The sequence below is a fragment of the Ambystoma mexicanum genome, chromosome 8, assembly GCF_040938575.1.
Source record: "Ambystoma mexicanum isolate Mex_15411 chromosome 8, UKY_AmexF1_1, whole genome shotgun sequence".
Lineage (NCBI taxonomy): Eukaryota > Metazoa > Chordata > Amphibia > Caudata > Ambystomatidae > Ambystoma > Ambystoma mexicanum.
Genome location: NC_090929.1, coordinates 358,062,972 through 358,083,109, shown reverse-complemented (window position 1 = coordinate 358,083,109; position 20,138 = coordinate 358,062,972). Strand labels below are relative to the sequence as shown.

General features: G+C 46.4%; 1 protein-coding gene across 2 annotated transcripts in view; it reads right to left on the bottom strand.

The window, feature by feature from the left end:
• PRPF4 (pre-mRNA splicing tri-snRNP complex factor PRPF4) overlaps positions 1 to 20,138 on the bottom strand; it is a 508,092-nt gene that overhangs the window by 46,297 nt on the left and 441,657 nt on the right. For both annotated transcript variants that reach the window (XM_069609818.1, XM_069609817.1), the window contains exons 13-15: positions 19,681 to 19,803; positions 19,469 to 19,576; positions 19,247 to 19,365 (exon numbers count right to left, since the gene is read on the bottom strand). In XM_069609818.1, the coding sequence (XP_069465919.1) occupies positions 19,247 to 19,365; positions 19,469 to 19,576; positions 19,681 to 19,803 (350 nt within the window). The remainder of the gene's footprint in view (positions 1 to 19,246; positions 19,366 to 19,468; positions 19,577 to 19,680; positions 19,804 to 20,138) is intronic.

The following is a 20,138-nucleotide window of genomic DNA, read 5'->3' as shown; positions in this document are numbered from 1 at the left end:
CGAGGCACCAGAGGCAGGCGTGCAAGTCCGTCACTGACATCTTGGACCCAGAGTCCCCGCACTTCTTAAAGCCCGAACGCGGTGTGGAAGACGAGGTAGACATATTCACAAACAGGTTCGAAGAACCGAGAAAGAACAGAAACTCCAAAGAATCGAGGCGCGCCGAGATCTCCGAAGCGAACACGTTCGTGGAAAGAACGGAACTGAGACTATGGGCGTCGTGCATCCTACTTATAGCATCCAGTGACGTCGGCCGTCGGAGGAGGTCCTCGAGGGCGGCGTTTCGATGTCATCGACGCAGAAAGATTTTTTCCGAAGCAGCACAGCTGTGGCGATTACTGTCATAGATATGGAATACTTCGGAGGACCCAATCCCCTCGAAGCACACAATCTGGTGTTCCTCTCCCTTGCGTTTCGGGTTTCCAGCAGCAACTTTGTGGAAATTCAACCAGCTCGGAGAGAATGTCCAGGTGGTTTACTTTGGAGTTGATTGGTCCCAGAAACTCAAGGGGAGAAGTCATCTTTGCGGGGGCTTCTATGTCGATACGAATTTGGAGTTTCAGCACAGCAGCAGGGCTTCACCTGGCAAACTAACGGTCCAGGAGTTGCAGAAGGCATCCTCTTCAAGTTCTTCTTCGGTTCTTTCATCCAGTGGTCGAGTGCCTTCCAAGCCAAAAGCCTCACCTTTTATTCAGTTATATCCCATTCATTCCAGCCTAGCTGTCAGTCACCCAGCAGGATGGCTGTCCTTGCCGGACAGTCAGCCGGCCAATCACTACAGAGTGCATTTGGGTCCCATAGGAGACTAAGCAAAGGGAGTTTCGGGTGCCTGCCTGCCCACCCCAGACACCCTGGAGCCAGAGGAGGGTTTCACTCGTGAAGTCCACCAAAGACAAAACTAACAAAGGGACCAAAACAGGTTTGGCACGCAGAATAAATCTCAAGAAGGACCTTTCCACAAAGAAATGGTGAAAAATGAAGACCGGGGCCATTTTGACAAAAATGGCACCACTGGGTGCTTTACCGAGGCTGCAAACGCAGCCTACAGTAAAATCCCATAATGGTAGTAAAATGTAAACCACTGCCACCAGCCATTAATCGAGGAAAGGGTAACATTAAAATGTTACATGAGAAGCTAGACAAAGGGGATACTAGGTAACCCATCCAGGGTTTATAGTGATTGCATCTAATGCCAAAGCATCAAATGCCTTAGCATCTAAAAGAAAGCAACCTAAAAAAAGCATCAAATGCATTTGTTTATTTTTATTTTTTAATGGGGGCCCCCCACCACCCTCCCAACTTCCATTTTTCTACCCTTAAAACCCATTAAAATTAAAATAAAACCTTTCCCTTTGAAAGAAATGTATTGAATGCTTTTTTCCCCCGATGCTTTTGGCATTCAATGCTTTGTATTCAAAGCAAAGACTGGATACAAGCCCCCCCCGGCATCCCCGATCTCCCGTCCCCTAGCATCCTATTGTAAGATCGTGTGTGCTGGGTCTAGAAAGTTACAAATGTAATTAAAGTCAATTTTACTTTACTGCCCTGGGAAACAGTAGTTTATCCCAGAGAAGATATGTAAACCTTTGGGAGATATGGAAGACTTTCCTGTGTCACTGCATTGAAGGTGCTGTGTGACACAAAGTAAAAGATGATGCCTATGGAGTTTGTCAGACTCCACAACCAAAAGAAACAATGTACAAAATCACATTAAAATACATGAGATAGTGGGGGAAAAGGGTCTCACTCTCTCCAGGTAAAAAAAAAAAATAAAGTCCTCAAAATCCAGCAAAGTTGAAGGGGGTCTAAGATGGAGGGAATTAGCACATTTGAGTGTTCTCCCCAACACTCGTTTCCACCCAGACTAAGGGACAGGAGGATTTAATCCACCCCCGGATCAATCTCCTTACTCCAGTCGGTCATACTTTCTGGAGAGACCATCAGCATTTTGGTGATTACACCCCGACCTGTGTTCTATGGTAAAATCAAACCCCTGTAGGCTGACTGACCAGCTTAACAATTTAGGATTTTCCCCCTTCATCTGCATTAACCATCTCAAGGGTTGGTAGTCTCTTTGAATTAAAAAAGTAGATCCATACAAGTATGATCTAAACTTCTTCAAAGACCACACAATGGCAAAACATTCACGTTCTATGGTTGCCCACCTTGTCTCACGTGCCTTTAGTTTTCTACTGATGAAGCAGATTTGGTGTTCCCTGCCTTTCTCATCCAGCTGACTCAGGAAAGCACATATACCTGTATTGGAAGCATCTGCCTGTACAATAAATGATTGGTTCTTGTCAGGAGCTCTTAAAACTAGAGCTTGACAAAAGGCTTTCTTAAGTTCTTCAAATGCCTTAGTGCACACCTCATTCCACCTGACCTTTTTGGGGAATTTGGGTGAGGAGATCACATTTAAGGGAGAAGCTATTTGTCCCATAGCTCTCAATGAAGTTCCTATAGTAACCTGTGAGACCTAGAAAGGTTCTCACTGGGGTTTGAGTAGTAGGGGTGGCCCAGTCCTGTACAGCTTGAACCTTGCTAGGCAATGGCCTTATTTCACCTCAACCTACCTCATGTCCAAGGTAGACCACTTTACTCTGACCAATTTGACATTTTCTTGCCTTTATTGTCAGATTGGCCTGCTCAAGAGCCTTCAATACATATCCTAAGTAGTCAAATGTTCCTTCCAAGTAGGGCTGAACACTGCAATATCATCCAAGTATGCCATGCAGAAGTCCTACACCCCATTCAGAACATTATTCACCATCCTTTGGAATGTAGCAGGTGCATTCTTTAGACCAAAAGGCATAACCTTAAACTTCTAGAAAATGCAGTTTTCTCCTTGGCATGGTCTGTCAGAGCTATTTGCCAATAGCCTGAGGTTAGGTCAAATGTACTGAGGTACTTGGCTGGATCAAGTTTGTCCAGCAGCTCATCTGTCCAAGGTAAAGGATGGGAATCAGTTGTGGTGACTGCATTCAGAGCTCTATAGTCCACACAGAACCTCAACTCCTTGGATCCTGCCTTTGATACCAACACAAATGTAATAGACCATGGACTTGTAGATGGATCTATTACCCCAAGATCAAGCATCTTGTTGACCTCTTCCTTTATGTGGGTTCTTACATGGTCTGACATCCTGTAACCTCTGATTTTGGCAGATAAACAGTCACCAGTGAGAATCTCATACTGTCCCAAGTGGTCAAGCCTGGTGATAGCGAAAACAAGGAGGCAAACTCGTTTATCAGAGTTTTGCACTCCTCCCGCAGTTCCAGTGTCAGATCAGAAGAGAGATGGACTCCTATCTGCCCATCTAAAGGTTGTCTCCTGAGGAGGTCAGGTAGAGGTTCACTCTCCTCCTCCTCTTGAGCAGAGGCTAGAATCAAAGCTCCCAGTTCTTGTCTAGAGACATAGGCCTTCGGGCAGTTGGTGTGAAAGACCACGGGGGCCTCCTTAGGATTGTCCAAGTCCACCGAATAATTGACCTCTCCAGGATTTCCCACAACCTTGAAGGGTCCAATCCATTTTTCCTGTAAGGCCCTCTGCCTTGTAGGTACCATAACTAGAACTAGCTGGTCTTGAGTAAACTCAACCATGTTGGCCTTCTGGTCATGCCAATGCTTCACCAGAGCCTGAGCTGCTTTCAAGTTACCTGAAGCTTCTGTCATCATGTGCGTCATTCTCCTTTGGAGACCTAACACAGTCAGTGGCTCTCACTGGCTTGTGGGAAGGAGCACTCTCCAACTCCTCCTTGATTAGGGCCAATGCACCTCTAACCGGATAACCATAGAGAAGCTCAAAGGGACTGAAACCAACCCCTTGTTGAGGGACTTCTCTATAAGCAAAAAGAAGGCATGGCAGTAGAAGGTCCCACTTCTTTCTAAGGGGTTCTTCTAAAGCACCCATCATGCTCTTCATAGTTCTAATAAACCTCTCTACCAGCCCATTGGTTTGGACATGGTAGGCTGTTAGGAACTTGTAGGTCACGCCACAGTTTTTCCACATGGCTTGCATGCAGTGGGACATAAAGTTGGATCCCCTGTCTGAGATAACCTTAGGAAAACCTACTCTGGTAAACATACGAAGTTGGGCCTTAGCCACTGCCTGAGCAGTAACAGTCCTCATAGGTATGGCTTCAGGATACCTGGTAGCATGGTCTACCACAACCAATATAATTCGGTTTCCTGAAGATGTGGGAGGGTCTAAGGGACCAACAATGTCGATTCCTACCCTCTCAAACGGGACTCCCACCAATGGAAGAGGCACCAACAGTGCCACATTCTTGGCTCCGCTCTTGCCCGAAGTCTGACAAGTGTGACAGCTCCTCAGAATTTATCTACATCAGACCCCATCTTACGCCAGTAGAAATACAGAGAAATCCTTTCCTTGGTGTTCTTAAAGCTTAAGTGACCAGCTAAAGGAATCTCATGGGCTAACTGTAGAAACTGGGATCTTCCCTCCTGAGGCACTAAAAGTCTTCTGTAGTCCTCTGGGCTAGACTCAATAGGTTCACTGTAGAGGAGGCCATCCTCCCAGTACAACCTGTGCTTCCCCGGCTCTTGCCCTTCCAGCTAGGAAGCTGCCTGTTGGCGAAGACCTTCAAGAGTAGGACACTCTCTTTGACCTATGCTGAAGTCTGCCCTACAGCGGCCACCTTCTGCAAGCAATGTCTGCAGCTCAGGATGGTCTTTAGGATCCAGATCTCCAAAAGGAGGAAGGTCTTCTTCCAGCTGTGCGTCATTAGTAGCTGATTCAACCTCTTCTGGTTGGACTTCACACTCAGACTCAGCTGGTGGAGGAGTCACTGGTGTGACTTTGGACTGTCCTCTCAGGGATGTCCTGGTATGATTCACAGGAGTGGTATCTTTCTGGTTTCCTGAGACCTTGGGTTTCCCCCTTTGTCTCTTTCTTCCTGGAAATAGAAGTTGGCTCTTCCTGTGGAACGGGTGTTAAAGGTTCTTCTGCAACAACCCACTGAGAGCCATTTAAGGTGAACTCTCTGGCCTTCCTAGCCTGCTTCCTTTTACTGAGAGGCCATTTCCCAGCAGGACTCTCCCAGGCAACTCACTTTGTACACTGACAGGTATTCTTACAGTCATAATGTTGCACTGGATGAGAGCTGGTAGTATTGGAACCATCTGGATAGGGCCTCCAGAAAGCTTAGTGGGGCCTTTGGGTGCCTTAGCAACATCCTCCGGTTTGAAAAAGGTTTCATCCACCACTGTGATGCTGGGCCCAGTGTCTTTAATGGCAGGGGTTTCCTGACCATTCACAAATGCAATGTCCTTGTAATATTCTTTTGTGTTATCTGGAATAGAATTATACACATCTAAATTCTGCTGTTCCCACAGACCCAGAGACACTAAAGAAACACTGGCTGAGACTCCAATGGGGTCTTCATCCAATAGATTAAAGTTTCCACTTGCCATATGTACTTCTCCCTCAGGGATGAAGGCTAAGGGGGCAGTGTGGACCCCTGAAGTTTTACCCTTGCATCCGGGATCCCCTTTCACATAGTCAGTTGACCCACACGCATAACATTTTATAAATGTTTTGAAAAATGGGGGCTTCTGTGGACCTCCCTCTGGTTTGGCACCAGAGGTTTCACTAGACTGACCTGGTTTCCCAAATGGCGTACCCTTCTTATGTTTGTGGCCGTCTTTTGGATTGGAGGTTTTAGAATTCTCCTCGTCATCTTTCTTGTGCTGCTTCCCCTCATCCTTTTTATGAGTGGCCCCAGAATCCTTGTGAGTAGCCCTGTTGGCAACACAAAAGTCAGCAGCTTTTGCTAGCTTTTTGGGGTCAATCTTTTTTGATTCAGCCAAGTGCTGTCTCATTTCAGGAGAGCAGGCATCAAAAACAGACTCCAACAAAAATAGATTTCTCATACCTTCAAAGGTGTTCACTCTGTAACCCTTAACCCAACCATTTCAGTTTTTCAAACATTCACACACCCAGGTAGCCCAAGGGGTACCATCAGTCTTTTTGAGGGTCGTTAACCTCGTAAGGTACTGGGAAGGAGTTCTTCCAAATCTAGCTATCAAAGCTAGTTTCACATTTTCATACTCCCATCTTTCAAGTTCCCCCACCTCCATTACAGCATCAGTTGCAACCTGGGGGAGCCTAGACAAAAGCCAAGGAATCAACTGATTCCCTGTGAAGCCCTGAATCCCATAGTTATATTCAAAAGCACCCAACCAATCCAAAATATCAAGTTTCACATCATACATACTCACGGCTTCTTTAGGCATGCATGGTCTCTTTGGACTGGAAGACTTAGAAGATTCTGGAATAGAAACATTTTCAAGAGACAATTTCTTCATTTCAAGAGCATGTTGCATTTCCATTTCCCTTAGTTTGATGTCCCGATGTTTGGTTTCAGCTTGGAGTTGTAATCTTTTGAACTCTAACTCAATCTCATTTTCTCAAGAGACACACATTCTAGACTTCGTTATGGACCTTGTGGGGTCCCTGTGGATACAGGTTGAGGCATAAGCACCTGTTGAGGTAAAGAGGGGTTCTCTTCCTGAGACGACTCTGAATCTTCAATATTAGAGTTAGACTCTGAATTATCATCCTCATAATGTTCCACATTTCCTGGGTTAGTAGGTGTGACAGGCCTACTACCCAGACAGATTATTCAACAATCGTACAATTAGTTCATTTTTCTTTCCTTTAACAGGGAGATGCCCGATTTTACACATTTCTTTCAGTTCCTCTACTGTTAAAATGATCAGGGCTTCCTGCCTGAAGCTATCTATATCTGGCATGTTCTAATTGCTTTTCCAGTGGAGTTTAGCCTTGCAAAGGTTTTAGTTGAACAAAATCAAAGCAAATTCTTAGTGTAACAACTCTACAATATATATTCACCGCCTGCCACCAGTGTTAGGCAAGATGGTATGCAGTACACTTTGGGTGTACTACAACAACCCTGACCTCCTGGCAATAGGAACCAAATCCTTGGTACAAGACTGTACTACACAGGTTGGTAGCATGATTGAGCAGCCAGGCTTAACTCAAGAGGGGTCAATGTGAGCTGTAGGGGAGTTACACAGAGATTCACAGTGACGAGTATTCAAATAAACTCTTACACACAAGGTTTCTTGAATAAACGACTATTAATGTATTTATTAGTCAGTTAGAGTAAGCCTTCTTCAGAAGGGAGCAATATAACGGTAACACTCAAATATACTTCATAAATACACTCTTAATATCTCTAAATCAGTGAGTACCCTTTTGGGATGCAGACACAACCTACACCCTCAGGTGACTTCAATAGCTAGGGTGCTGGGGACATTAATATATCACTGTGGTATTTAGAATCATTTAGGAGTAAGTCAAAGGAAAAGGTTATTAGAACATACAAGAGACCACAAATATTCTTAAACAGGCAAATACTTTCAGATCCCCCAATAAGATTCATTCAGTGGTACAGGCTAAGCCAAAGTCAAAGGGAAAAAGTCTTTATGAGCGGAAGCACTTCTTTGCAGGCAAGTAAGAAAAGCCTCTCCACAATGTTTTAGAAGTCTCAAAGAAAAAAAGAACCACTGTAGGGCCACAAGGTGTTAAACTTGCGAGTAGTAGAAGATGCAAGCAACTCTACAACAAGAGGTAAGTTCTCTCAGACATGTACAGTACCTTTGTATTGAAGAAAAAGTGCAGCAGAAGACATCTGTTCCTGAGCAGCTCTGCAGATCTCAGTCGTGGGAACAAGAGGGAGGACTTCTGGGGACTCCTGCACTGCAATGGGATGGTCACCTCTCACAACCAGCAATCTTCAAACAAGTGGCTGTTCAGTGTTTCAGCTCCTCGCGTCTACCGCAAATAGCAACACAGCGGTTCCTGGCTGTCGAGATGGGCTTTCCTTGCTCCTGGGGTCCCGCACTCTGTTCAGGGGGCTCAGGCTTCCTAGGAGTCCAGAGGATCTTCCTGGAGCTCTTAGCCAGCTTAAAAGCAACGCACACAATGCAGTGTTCCTCTCCTTAGCGTTTCGGTTTCCAGTAGCAACTCTGCAGAAATTCAACCAGCTCTGAGAGAATGTCCAGGTGGATTACTTTGGAGTCGATTGGTCCCACCAACTCAAGGGGAGAAGTCGTCTTTGCAGGGGCTTCTATATCAATGCAAATTTGGAGTTTCAGCACAGAAGCAGGGCTTCACCGGGCAAACCAACAGTCCAGGAGTTGCGAAGGGCGTCCTCTTCAAGTTCTTCTTGGGTTCCTTAAGACACACAGGGAGTTTCAGGCACCTCCCTCACTTCCTGCCCAACCCAGACACTAGAGGTGGTCTTCAGTCCTGAAGCTCGCCAAAGGCGTAGAAACAAAGGGACCAAACACTAGAAAAAGAAATGGCGAAAATAGAAGACCGGGGACTCGTTTAAACAAAGGGGCTTAAGGCATCATCTTGAAAAACATGTCTCCCATGATTTTTAGCTACCGGTCGGGAAAAATCATGGTAGTTAGTTGTAAAACCACTGCCACCAGCCATTTTGATAAAAAAAAGGGTAGCATTTGACTGCTACATGAGTTTCTAGACACAGGGGATACTAGGTAACCCCTCCAGCACTCTATAGGAAGATGGTGTGTGCTGGGTCTAGGAATTTAAAAAGACTAGTAAAGTCAATTTAACCTTGCATTCTCTGGGAAACAGTAATTTATACCAGAAGGAACAAGTTACTTACCTGTAACTGTTGTTCTCCAGCATGGGTCTGGCATGGATTCACATGCTCATGAATATTCCCCGTCGTCAGGCCGGGAATCCTCGGTATAGAAAAAATCAGTATCAGTTTTGTTTCTGATCTGTCTTTCTCAGTAGTAACCAATCACTGGTCTCTGGGTCATACTGCCCCCAGCCAATGACTGCCCTCTCCCTAAGCCCCGCCCCTGGCAGCCATCCTCAGATTTGGTAGCACGTGAAGTGGCAGTATGACCAAGTGAAGAGCCGCACGGGGTAGGCGGGAGGGTTCGCATGTGAATCCATGCCAGACCCATGCTGGAGAACAACAGTTACAGGTAAGTAACTTGTTCCTTCTCCAGCATGGGGTCTGGCATGGATTCACATGCTCATGAATATAAGAATACATAGCAGTATACACATGCACAGCCACGGGAGGTGGGAAAAGGCTCAATATCAAGCAATGCAACAACTTAACATTAAGCAACTCTTACCTCCTCATCAGGCTCACCTTAGGTGAACAGGTTGTGCAGCACTGCCTGGCCGACCCTGGACTCCTCCCTGGAATCCCGGTCGACGCAGTAGAATCTCGTGAAGGTGTGCATCGACCTCCACGTAGCAGCCCTGCAGATGTCGAGCAGGGGCACACCAGACGGGAACGCCGTAGTAGCAGCGATCGCTCTGGTCGAATGGACCCTCGGTCGGCCTGGCAGCGGTTTGCCAACCGGTGACAGTGCATGATGCAGCCGGAGAGCCATCTGGAAATGGAAGTCTTCGAGAGAGCCTTCCCTTGATTCACAGGTCCAAAGTTCACAAACAGCTGTGATGTCTTCCGAAAACTCTTCGTGCCGTCCACGTAGAACTTCAGCGCTGTAGCTACATCCAGAGAATGCAGAGTCCTCTAAGCTGGCAACGAAGGCGATGGGAAGAAAACTGGCAACACCAAGGGCTCGTTGAGGTGGAAGTCCGACGGCACCTTGGGCATGAAGGAGGGGAGCGTCCTCAGCACCAGCCTCGTGTCGTGAAAAATCAAGTATGGAGGCTTGCAAGACAGGGCCTGGATCTCTCCCACTCGTCGTGCAGAGGTGATGGCCACGAGGAATGCTGTCTTCCACGACAGGAACTTCAACGGTACTGAATGCATAGGCTCGAATGGGGCCCCCATGAGCCTAGTCAGCACCACGTTGAGCTCCCACGCCGGGGCAGGGGCCTTCACCGGCGGGAATGATCGGAACAGTCCTTTCATAAATTCCTTCACCAGTCGATGAGACCACAAGGACGCCCGTCCTGTAGTTCTGATGTAACGTGAGACGGCAGCCAGATGTACCTTGATGGAAGCGTGAGATAGGCCAGCCTTGGCCAAGGACAATAGGTACGGCAATACTTGAGGGGCCATAATCCGCAGAGGGTTAATCTTCTGTGCACGGCACCAGACAGAGAACCTCTTGCCCTTACTTCCAACAGCAGTTGAGGGACGCGATTTTCCTTCCTGGCCACAGGAGGAATGCGGGGGCACCTCTTCTGGAACTTGAGGGCGTGCCCCAGGGCCAGTGCATCCAGCACCCAACGGTCGGTGGAGATGGACTGCCACACGCCGACGAACTTCGTCAGCCGGCCTCCTACCGGGGTGCTTCGGTGGGGGCCCGACCCGACGGTCGATTCAATCTTGCTTGGAGGCCGCTTTGCCTCCTTGACCACCTTGGCGACGACGGCGGGATCCACCTGACTTGCCGCGTCCCGTGTAGGCCTCCTGCGACGAAGATCTTGCCGCTTGGCGGTACGTAGAGGAGCTGCTGCCGGCTCCCTTGGAGGCACCCTGCCTGCCTCCGGAGCTCCGAAAGGACGGCCGTCGCTGTTGGAGCACACCCAGTGCACGGGCCGTCTCCGTGTCCGTCTTGATCGCCTGAAGGGACTCATCAACCGCCTTGCCAAAAAGGTTGTTCCCATCGAAAGGCATGTCCAAAACCTTGGTCTGTACATCCTGGCGGAAATCCGTCGCCTTGAGCCATCCTCGTCGTCTCAGGCAAACGCCTTTGCCCAATTGACGGAAACCGGTGTCGGCGATGTCTGTAGCCACCGTAATGGCGTGGTCCGAGGCAATCTCACCTTCCTGTAAGATTTCCAGGGCCTCAGCCCTCTTGGCGTCCAGAAGGAAGTCCAACAGAGGGGCGAACTTGAACCACAACTCCCTGTCGTAGCGGGCTACGATGGCCAGAGCATTGGCTGCCTTGATGGTCGTCGCTGCAGATGAGATGACCCGTCGTCCCATCGCATCCAGCTTCCTACCCTCGCCGTCCGGCGGGGAGGTTAGGTTGAGGCCGATGCCCCCCCCCCCCGCTTTCTTCTTGGCCGCCGCCGAAACGACCGAATCCGGGGTAGGTTGCGCCCTAAGGCACAAGGGGGCAGCGTCGGGGACCCGGTACTTCTTCTCGTACTGGTCCCTCTTCGCAGGAGCCGTGGCAGGGCTCTTGAGGAGAAGCGGTACGCGAGGACCGTCTTCCTTTTAACCTTGCGCCGTTGGTAAAGGAACCCTTCCTTCTTCTTTTCTTCGGGGCAGAGCTGGAAGAGCTCGGATGCCCTGGAAATCATAGCATGGAAGGATCCAATCTCGTCGGGAGGGGACGCCCGAGCAGGGGGCGACGGGGGACACGTCCCGTCGTCATTGTGTCCATGCCTGTATCATCCCCGTGGGTAGTGGACCGGGGGAATGCAGAGAAGGCCGCAGAGGCGGGAGAGGAGGCCTAGGATGCGTCCTCCTCCTCTTAAGTGGTGGGCTCTCTGAAGGGGGAAGGGGGAACCTAGTCCATCTCTGAGCATAAGGACTGGATGGCTGACAAAATGGCCGCCGAGGTATCCTGCGGCGCCGGAAACGACGGGAGCGAGGGCTCTTGAGGAGTTTCATCTGCGACACCGTCGCCGGGATCCCTCCCGATGGACTGGGCCTCCTCCACGACTTGGATGAGCTCCTCTTCAGAGGTCGTGTCCGTATCCACGAGGGCCACCAGCCCCTCTCCCATCCTTTCCAACGAGGACTTCGTGAGGGTCTTCTCGATGGGCCTGAAAGACGACTCCCTCCGCGGTGGCAGGGAGACTCTGGTACCTGAGGGCGCCTCCACTGGTGTAGCCTCCACAGCCTGAGCAAGGGCCGTGGCGACATCCTCAATCGAGGTCCTAGCAGGGTGAATTAAGGCCAACGTCACCTTCTGTATGCCTGGGGCCTTCACCTTGGGGGGAGGGTCCAAGCCTCGCTCCCCCTCAGCCAGAATCTTCGAGATCGACCGGGGCCTCTCCAGAAGCTTTGCCGGGTTCTCGGACTTCCTCTTAGCCGAGCAAGAGCGTTGGCTCGTTGATGGCGCCGGGGAGGATGCACCCTGCCTGGCAGCCAAGGAGCCCGACCGTTCGCCGCTCCCGGTGCCCGCGGACTCGTGGTGCTTAGCCTTTTGTTGGGCCCCGTCGCCGGGGCACCCTCACAGGACTTAGAAGACCGCTCGGACTCCTTTTCCTTCTTCTCGCCTGGCGGACTCTTACCTTCCAGCCAGTTGGCGAGACGGAGGTGGCGATCCTTCATGGTCCGCTCCGACATGTTCCCACCAAAACGCGCAGTCCTTTTCCTTGTGCGTCTTGTCCTCATGGAGACAGTAGAGGCATAACGAATGCTCGTCCTCCTTGAAAACGTTCTGAAGCTGGCATCCAGGGCAGGTCCTAACAGCTTCCCGGGCGTCGAGCTCCCTTTCTCCTGGGCCATGTCCGGGTAGGCCTTGGAACTTCTGGAATCCTCCAAAAGCGTAACTCAACGAAATCTTCACCTTTGAGGGGCGTAGAAACCCCGAAACGGATCCCCGTTGATCGGATGTAGAAACGGTGGAGCTCGAGGCTCTATTTAACCGAAAAAATGAGAAAATCTCCTGAAAAAAGCGCAAAAACGCAGCAAAGCTCGAGAGCTACAGCACGAGGACTCCCAACACTTGAACGTGCGGTAAAAATCTGAGGATGGCTGCCAGGGGCGGGGCTTAGGGAGAGAGCAGTCATTGGCTGGTGGCAGTATGACCCAGAGACCAGTGATTGGTTACTACTGAGAAAGACAGATCAGAAACGAAACCGATACTGATTTTTTCTATACTGAGGATTCCCGGCCTGACCACGGGGAATATTCATGAGCATGTGAATCCATGCCAGACCCCATGCTGGAGAAAAGGTATTTAAAGCTTTGGGAAGTCTAAAAAGACATCCCTGTGTCACTGAACTGAGGGTGCTGTGTAACACACATGAAAAGATGCCTATGGAGTTATCTTAAAACTCCATTATCAAAGAACACAAGAGTAAAACACACATCGAAATACATGAAAGAGTGGGGAAAAAAGGCTCACACTCTTTCCAGGTAAAACAAATCAAGTCCTTAAAAAGTTGCTGGGGGTCTCTAAGGTGAAGGGACTTAGCACATTTATGAGGATTCTCCCTAACACACGGGCCCCCACCCAGACTGCAGATTTTAGGAATGCTTTGTTAAAAAAAATAAGTTATTAAAACAAAAAACAAAGATGCAGCCTAGTCCCCATTCATTTTCCCATAAACAGACAAGGTCAATGTTTGCTCCAACACAACCCAAACCGCTGGATGGACTTGGACCAGGTGCAAAACAACCTAGGCACGAAGTATTAATTTGAATCCTTTTTTTGGTTTGAGGTTATTCCGTCCAGTAGTTCTTTTTTTCTCAAATATTTGATGTAGAAGGGGGTGCCACCATCTCCAAAATAGATCGCTATATCTCAGGTAAATTGCCAAGAAACCGGGTGTTTATAAATGAAACAGCTGCCATATTCTTTTTCTCTCGATGAGAGATAGTCGCGGCTATTGCCAAGGATATCCGAAAATGAAACAGAAAAAAGACATTTGCAGGTAGAAAACATGCAAATGCTATTCAGGTTACAGGTGGGGGTGCAAGAGGCCACCAAGTGAAATTTGGGAGTTGGAGGTGCTCTGGGGACTGAGTTTACAACACAAAGCTTTTCTGTAACCTCGGCTATAGCCACGAATAGACAACATCTCAAAGCAAACTGCGCCACAGAAACACCGTTTGTTGTGGGGGAATGGCAAAGGGGAGTTGAGGAGGCCATCTGGGGAGTGGGGCGGGGAGCTGGCACAGATGAGGGGGACACTTTGAGGACTTGGGCGGCGGCAGAGGAGCATTTGTTTTTTTGCTGGTTTTCCTGATAAACGCGGGTGTAAGGGCTACAAAATTATAACCGAGTGTATAGCCAAGGGTATTTGTAGTTCATAGCCGCCGTTATGGGGAAAAAATATATATATTTTTAATTTGTTTTACAGCTACAGTGACGTTGGGGGGTGAACTCCTATCCATGCAGAAATCAGGACTGACCCTGCTTAGCTTCAAAGCAAGGAAGGGTCCTGCCCCTCATACCATGTTGCCTAATAAATGAGCACAAGTGACAAGACCGCTTAGAGAAATATGGCCTGAGGGGGCCGGCCCCTTCCTCGCTTTGACGCTACGAAGGGTTGGTCCCAGTTACTGCATGGATGGGAGACACTCCACATTCATGGATGCCATGTGTGAAGTAAAGGATGTCCAGGAAAACAGGTGCGTTTTCTGGTAAGTCTTTTTTCCATACATGAAGGCCCTCCTGTCCAAGATGAAACCAATGACAGTACTGGTTGCTTTCTTATCTACACAAACACACACACAGACACGTGGGACCTAAGAAGGTTCTGTGTCTCCTAGGAGACTTAATAACATGCTGATAACTCGGAGCATGAATGGCAACAACAAACAAGAAAGATTTAAATATGGCATGAGCATGAGGTCAAAACATGTTTATGAAAACTGTCAACTACCAAAAAATGTTTATTCCAGTTGCTTGAAAGTTTCTCTAAAGATGCATTTCCCATAACTGATGTGTATCTCTTTATAAGGCAACTATAATATATATGGGTTATAACACTAAATTTCAGCAAATAAATAAATGTAAAATATATAACACCCCCCCCCCCTTCTTATACACCATGGTGATAGCAAATCACTTCCGCTTTATGTCAAGCCTCACAGCAACCCTACTCTTGTTCCATGTGCGGCCATCACTTAGAATCACTCATCATCCAATATAGTGTCCACTCTGAATGGACCACAAACATTTTTCTCACCCTTAAGTACGCCCGCAGGTCATCAGACCCAAACCTGATCTCCCTGTTCCACTCTTGTGAGTCTCAAATTAAATGTTTTATTCTATGCCTCTTTTGAGGCTTCCTTTCTTCTTTAACTCTTTGTCTTAATTCTTGTTCATTCCACTCAATAAATCTCATCCTCCATAACCATGGAGGACCTACATGAGTGGCAACTTTCCTTAATATCTCAAATGGGATCAAACCAGTTGTAGCATGGGGAGACAGTCTATATGAAAATACCAGTTTATCTAGGTTATCTTCCCAATCCTTTCCTGCATGAATGGACATTTCAATCCTTTGCATCAAAGTTCTATTGAATCTCTGAAATATCCCATTGTGGAGGGATAGAATAATGAGCTTTTGTGATGCACAACCCCCATATTGTCCATAAATGTTCTCATCAACCTAGAGGTAAACTGGACCCTATTATCTGTTAATATTCTCCTTGGGATGCCATCCCTCTGTAAAACATCTGTGAATTTAACCACAGCTCTGGGGTCTGCTTCTAGCACAGATCTTCCCTCTACCCATTTGGAATACAAGTCCATCATCACTATAACATACTTCTTATGCCCTTCCTTGGACACAGGTGAACCCAATATATCCAAAGCAATGTATTCCCACAGAATTGGGAAGTTCTGTGGGTCTGAGCGGTTGAACATGGGGTTTGAGTACTTTGTCAGATGAAGAGCATGTGGTAGAACTTTCTCATTTCTTCCACCTCCATGCCTAACCTGGTCACCAATAATCTGAGCAAAGCATTCCTTTAGTTTTGGAGATGCCCATGTGACTATTGTGAGCCACTTCTAATCATTTATTTTTCACCCCAGTGGGGGAAATAATCCACCCAGATCTCACTACATGGGAGCCTTCAATTTCCAATTCATCTCTAACCTTTTGAAACATTCCCAGGCCCATGTCGGGTATCCATCCTGTCCAATTGTTATGATGAACACAATCTCTTACTTTAATTAGTTAATGGTCATTCCGCAGGTAGTTATCCCATTCCTCTTGTGTTATGGATTCCCCACATACCCAGAATACATCCTGTAAAGGTTCTTCACTGTTCTCATCACGTTTCAACTGTATTTCTGGATAATCTGCTATATTGTCTTTTCCTGGGACATGCCTCATCTCAAAATCATGTCCCTGTATGGATGATAACCAATTGGTTATGCATCTGGAAACTACATTCAACCGTTTTGACGTAAAAACTGCCACTAAAGGCTTATAATCAAAGAGGATGGAGAATGTCTTAAAGTCTTACATTTCTTAACCGCCCACGTCACTGATAATGTCTCTTTCTCAATAACCAAACACCTTAATTCAGCATCCTTTAGTGACCTAGAAGCAATTAGTTTGTCACCGTTTGTCCGATTGCATGAGGACTGCACCCAGTCATGTTCAACTAGCATCAGTCATTATGAAAGTGTCTTTACATGTGTCAAATGGGGAGAGGATTGGAGCATTAGCAAATTGCTCTCTTGATGTCATAGAATTCTGTGTCCCAATCTTTAGTCCATTCTAATGTTTATTCTTTTTTTTTTTATAGAGAATCCTTCTATTTGTGCATTTTTCTGAAAAGTGTCTCAGAAATCTTAGGTAGTATTCAACCACTCCCAGGAATTAGATGACCTCATGTTAATGTTTGGGTGGTGAAGTTTGTAGTACGGAAGAAACTAAACCTTGCCTTGGATAATCCATTTGTGAAGTCCTAAAACTACATTTAAAATTTTGAAGAGTTAGTCCCGCAACACTAAGTTTGTCTAATAGCAGTTTAAATTTTGCATTGCATCATAGTCCTTGGTTGAGGAATACTACAGCTACATCTCCCACAACCTTCATCATTCTCTGAAAGAAAGCAGTGGCAGATATTAATCCAAAGGGCATCCTTTTGAATCTAAAAGTGCCATCCTGTGTAATGAAGGATGTGAGGTTTCTAGAAACAGGATGCAATTTGATTTGGTGGTATGCTGGGGCTAGATCAAGGGTGGCGAATACTCTAGCCCCAGCCGTGAGATGTTTGGAAATGTAAAGCGATCAACCCCCACGCATTTGTTCAAGGCCCTTTAAAGGCAGGCACTTACTTCCTTCTCTAAGGGCACGAGGAACGCACCTTAGTTTGGCAGCTACCGGAATGGATCCCTTCTTAAGTTTAATTTCGTGGCCCATGCCTTTCAGGCATCACAATTTTTCTCTGAATACATCAGGAATGTTGTTTTCAGGTGCTGAGGTGATGGAGGAAATACAACCGGGTACTTGAGGTTGATTGTCAAACCCATGTCACGCTGCTGGTTCCATCCCAACAGACACTCAAACTTTGCCACAAACATACATTTTGTCTTTGGTAATTTTGCATTCCAGTGTTGCCATAAACCAACCTAGCATTGTTATTTCTGAGCCAACATGGGCACTAGCCTTCACATGAGATAGTCTAAAGCTAACCTTGGAGAATTTGTATTGCCACGTACCCCTTTTACTGATGCTCTAATCTGACCCGGAGAGTTGAAAAGCATCCTAACCGCTACACCATCAATAAGTACAATTTAGTGGGGTTTTCAGCACTTCTTTTATAGGGGCCTACCTGGCATACTGACCAACTGTTACCAGATGCTTCATTATATGAAGGGGATAATTCTAGACCATCATTTTCAACATTCTCATACATCTCTTTTATAACTTATCAGGACATATTTTGACAGCATTTACTGAAATTACCCTTTTTTTCACACTGTTCTGTGTGTGCTGGGCAAGAAGGGTTGTTGGCTAGATGAGAGCAATTCCTGCATCTAAAGCATTTTCTGGGACCTAACGAGGATAGGGGTTTATTGGCATATTTTTGATTCAACTTTGCCGCCCACTCAACCGTCTCTTCGCTAGGGGTTTCTTTCTCATTGGTATTTTAGGTTTTTGAGAAGAGACCACACTAATAAGAGTCCTTGGTCTCTCGAGTCTAATTCCTTGACGCATGCCAACATATGTTCAACCCATTTGACAATTTCTAAGACATCATCTAAACTGGGGTCTCCCCTAGCCCATATATATCTTATTTGAGTTTTTACTTTAAGCAATCACAAAGGCGGTCATCATAGGATGAGCCAAAATTACGAGTGTTGGCAGGTTCAGTAATAAATGCTTCAATAGTTTCATATTGGCATGCTCTCGTGTACTAAAGTGATAGCGCTGTAAGATAATGCTGACCATTTCATAATGCTGGTCTACTTTCTTTTAAATTACATCATATGCAGTGGGCAAATCCACACTTTCGCCCGCTAATTGGCGAGTTGTAGCTAGGTCAGGCAGACTTTTAAAAACGTGCCTGCCCTCATATCCCAACCAGTGCATCAAAAGGGCTGGTTGCCGCACCTTATGAAAATTCCGGCCATGGATGTCAGTTACATAGTCAACAAAATCATCTCTCCATGTATCCCATGGAACGTGAGGTTCACCAGGGGTCTGGAGAAAATGAGGTGGTAGGTTAGACATGCTAGTCAAACCTTGTAGTAGTTGTATGAAGAATTTGGGGTGAGGGAGGAATAATAGTACTCTCTTGTATGCATTTGAATTAGGGACAATTAATGGTGCAGACATATGACACTTTTTTTTTTTTTTTTAAAGGAACAGAAAAGCAAATTGTTTCTTCGAAAGACTGAAAATGTGATAACACACTAAGGAATACTTCTTAAGTATTTAAGTGATGTCGAGATGTAGAGTCATGCCTTTGATCCGTAAGAGCAGATCAGGAAACCCTTAGAAATATCAAATGTGGAATACCTGAGAACTAGATGCAGTTCTGAGGTTCTGGCAGGGGTTTGTCCTTCATCCTTCTGAAGTCAGGAAATCAGTCCATTGAATTAGGCAAAAACAGTCATTTACAGTACTTACAATAGAGAACGGGGGCTATATAAAATAAATTGAGAAAGTGGGATGAAAAGCCGAAACATAATCAATATCAAGATAGCTCTCCCAGAAACCCAATCCTTGGTATCGTGGATATGAAGTCTTGATATGGCGAGTAGATCTACTGGAGCAATATCCAAGGCAGCAAAAAGAAATAACCACTTGTGCTGGCAATGGGATTTACACAGACACAGACATTACCCCTTCTTCCCATGCTAGGTGGAGTGTGTTAGCATCGACAACAAACATTTAATTTCTATGCAGAACACACAATATCCCGACAACATACTTTTAACCCTGCTTGAAAAGAGGAGACGGCACTTCACAAAATGCTTATTTAAAACCGGATATCTCCATTACTGCCAAATTGAAATTGGGCGGACATCAAACCGAAGCACCAAATCATTTCACATACATGCCTGATTAATTGAATTTGGAGAGGTGGGGAAACCACAAATGATGAAAGGAAAACTATTCATGTGGCAAAGATACTTACGTTCAAACTTAACACCAGTCACCAGATTATGGTGAGCAGGAATGGTGTAAACGCACTTCCTATGGCGAAGATCCCAAACTTTACAAGTGTGGTCACCACTGCCTGTTGCAACATGATATCTAAGAATGGAAATGGTGCACAATACATTTTAAAATTAGCTTTCACAAAAATGTAAAGGTGAAGTTGTGTATGCATTTGTACAGATTAAAGCTGGTCCCTTACCCATTTGGTGAGAAACCAATGCCATAGATCTCCTTCAGGTGGCCTTCCAAGAACATGATGCAACGGCCAGTTCTTAGGTCCCAGACTCTACCAAAGGCATCCAGGCCTCTGAAGCAAGACAAAAAAGGAGGTGAGCCCCATTTTAACATTGTTTGGGGTGATCAAATAACATTTTTCAAATCTTAAGTGAGATATGTTCCTTCCCATCTTACCCTGTCCCAACTAGGGAGCCATCTGTGTGAAAGGCGATGTCATATACTCCCTTACTGTGTCCTTCCTGGTGCAGGATTTCCTCCTGAGCCTCGAGGTCCCACAGACGCCACGAATGATCATAGCTTTAAACAAATTTAAAAAAAATTACATCATATTGGGCATACTTACAAACCAATGTAACACTATAATTGGTTGTCTTTAGGTAAAAGCACAGGGTACATGTTAGGCCTAGACCAACACACCATACACACATATCCTCAAATCAGTTATACTTCCGTCCTTTGGGAAAAGATCACTTTAAAAGCAGCAGAATAGGAGCATGGGGTTATGGATGGACACATCACCTTAAAAGCATATGTAGGTGCAACAGTAGAATCATTTTTACAAGGAAAGTCTCACAATTCGGCATTTGAGAGCCAAGTATATTTCATGCTTTCAGGTGCTCTAGACAAAATGA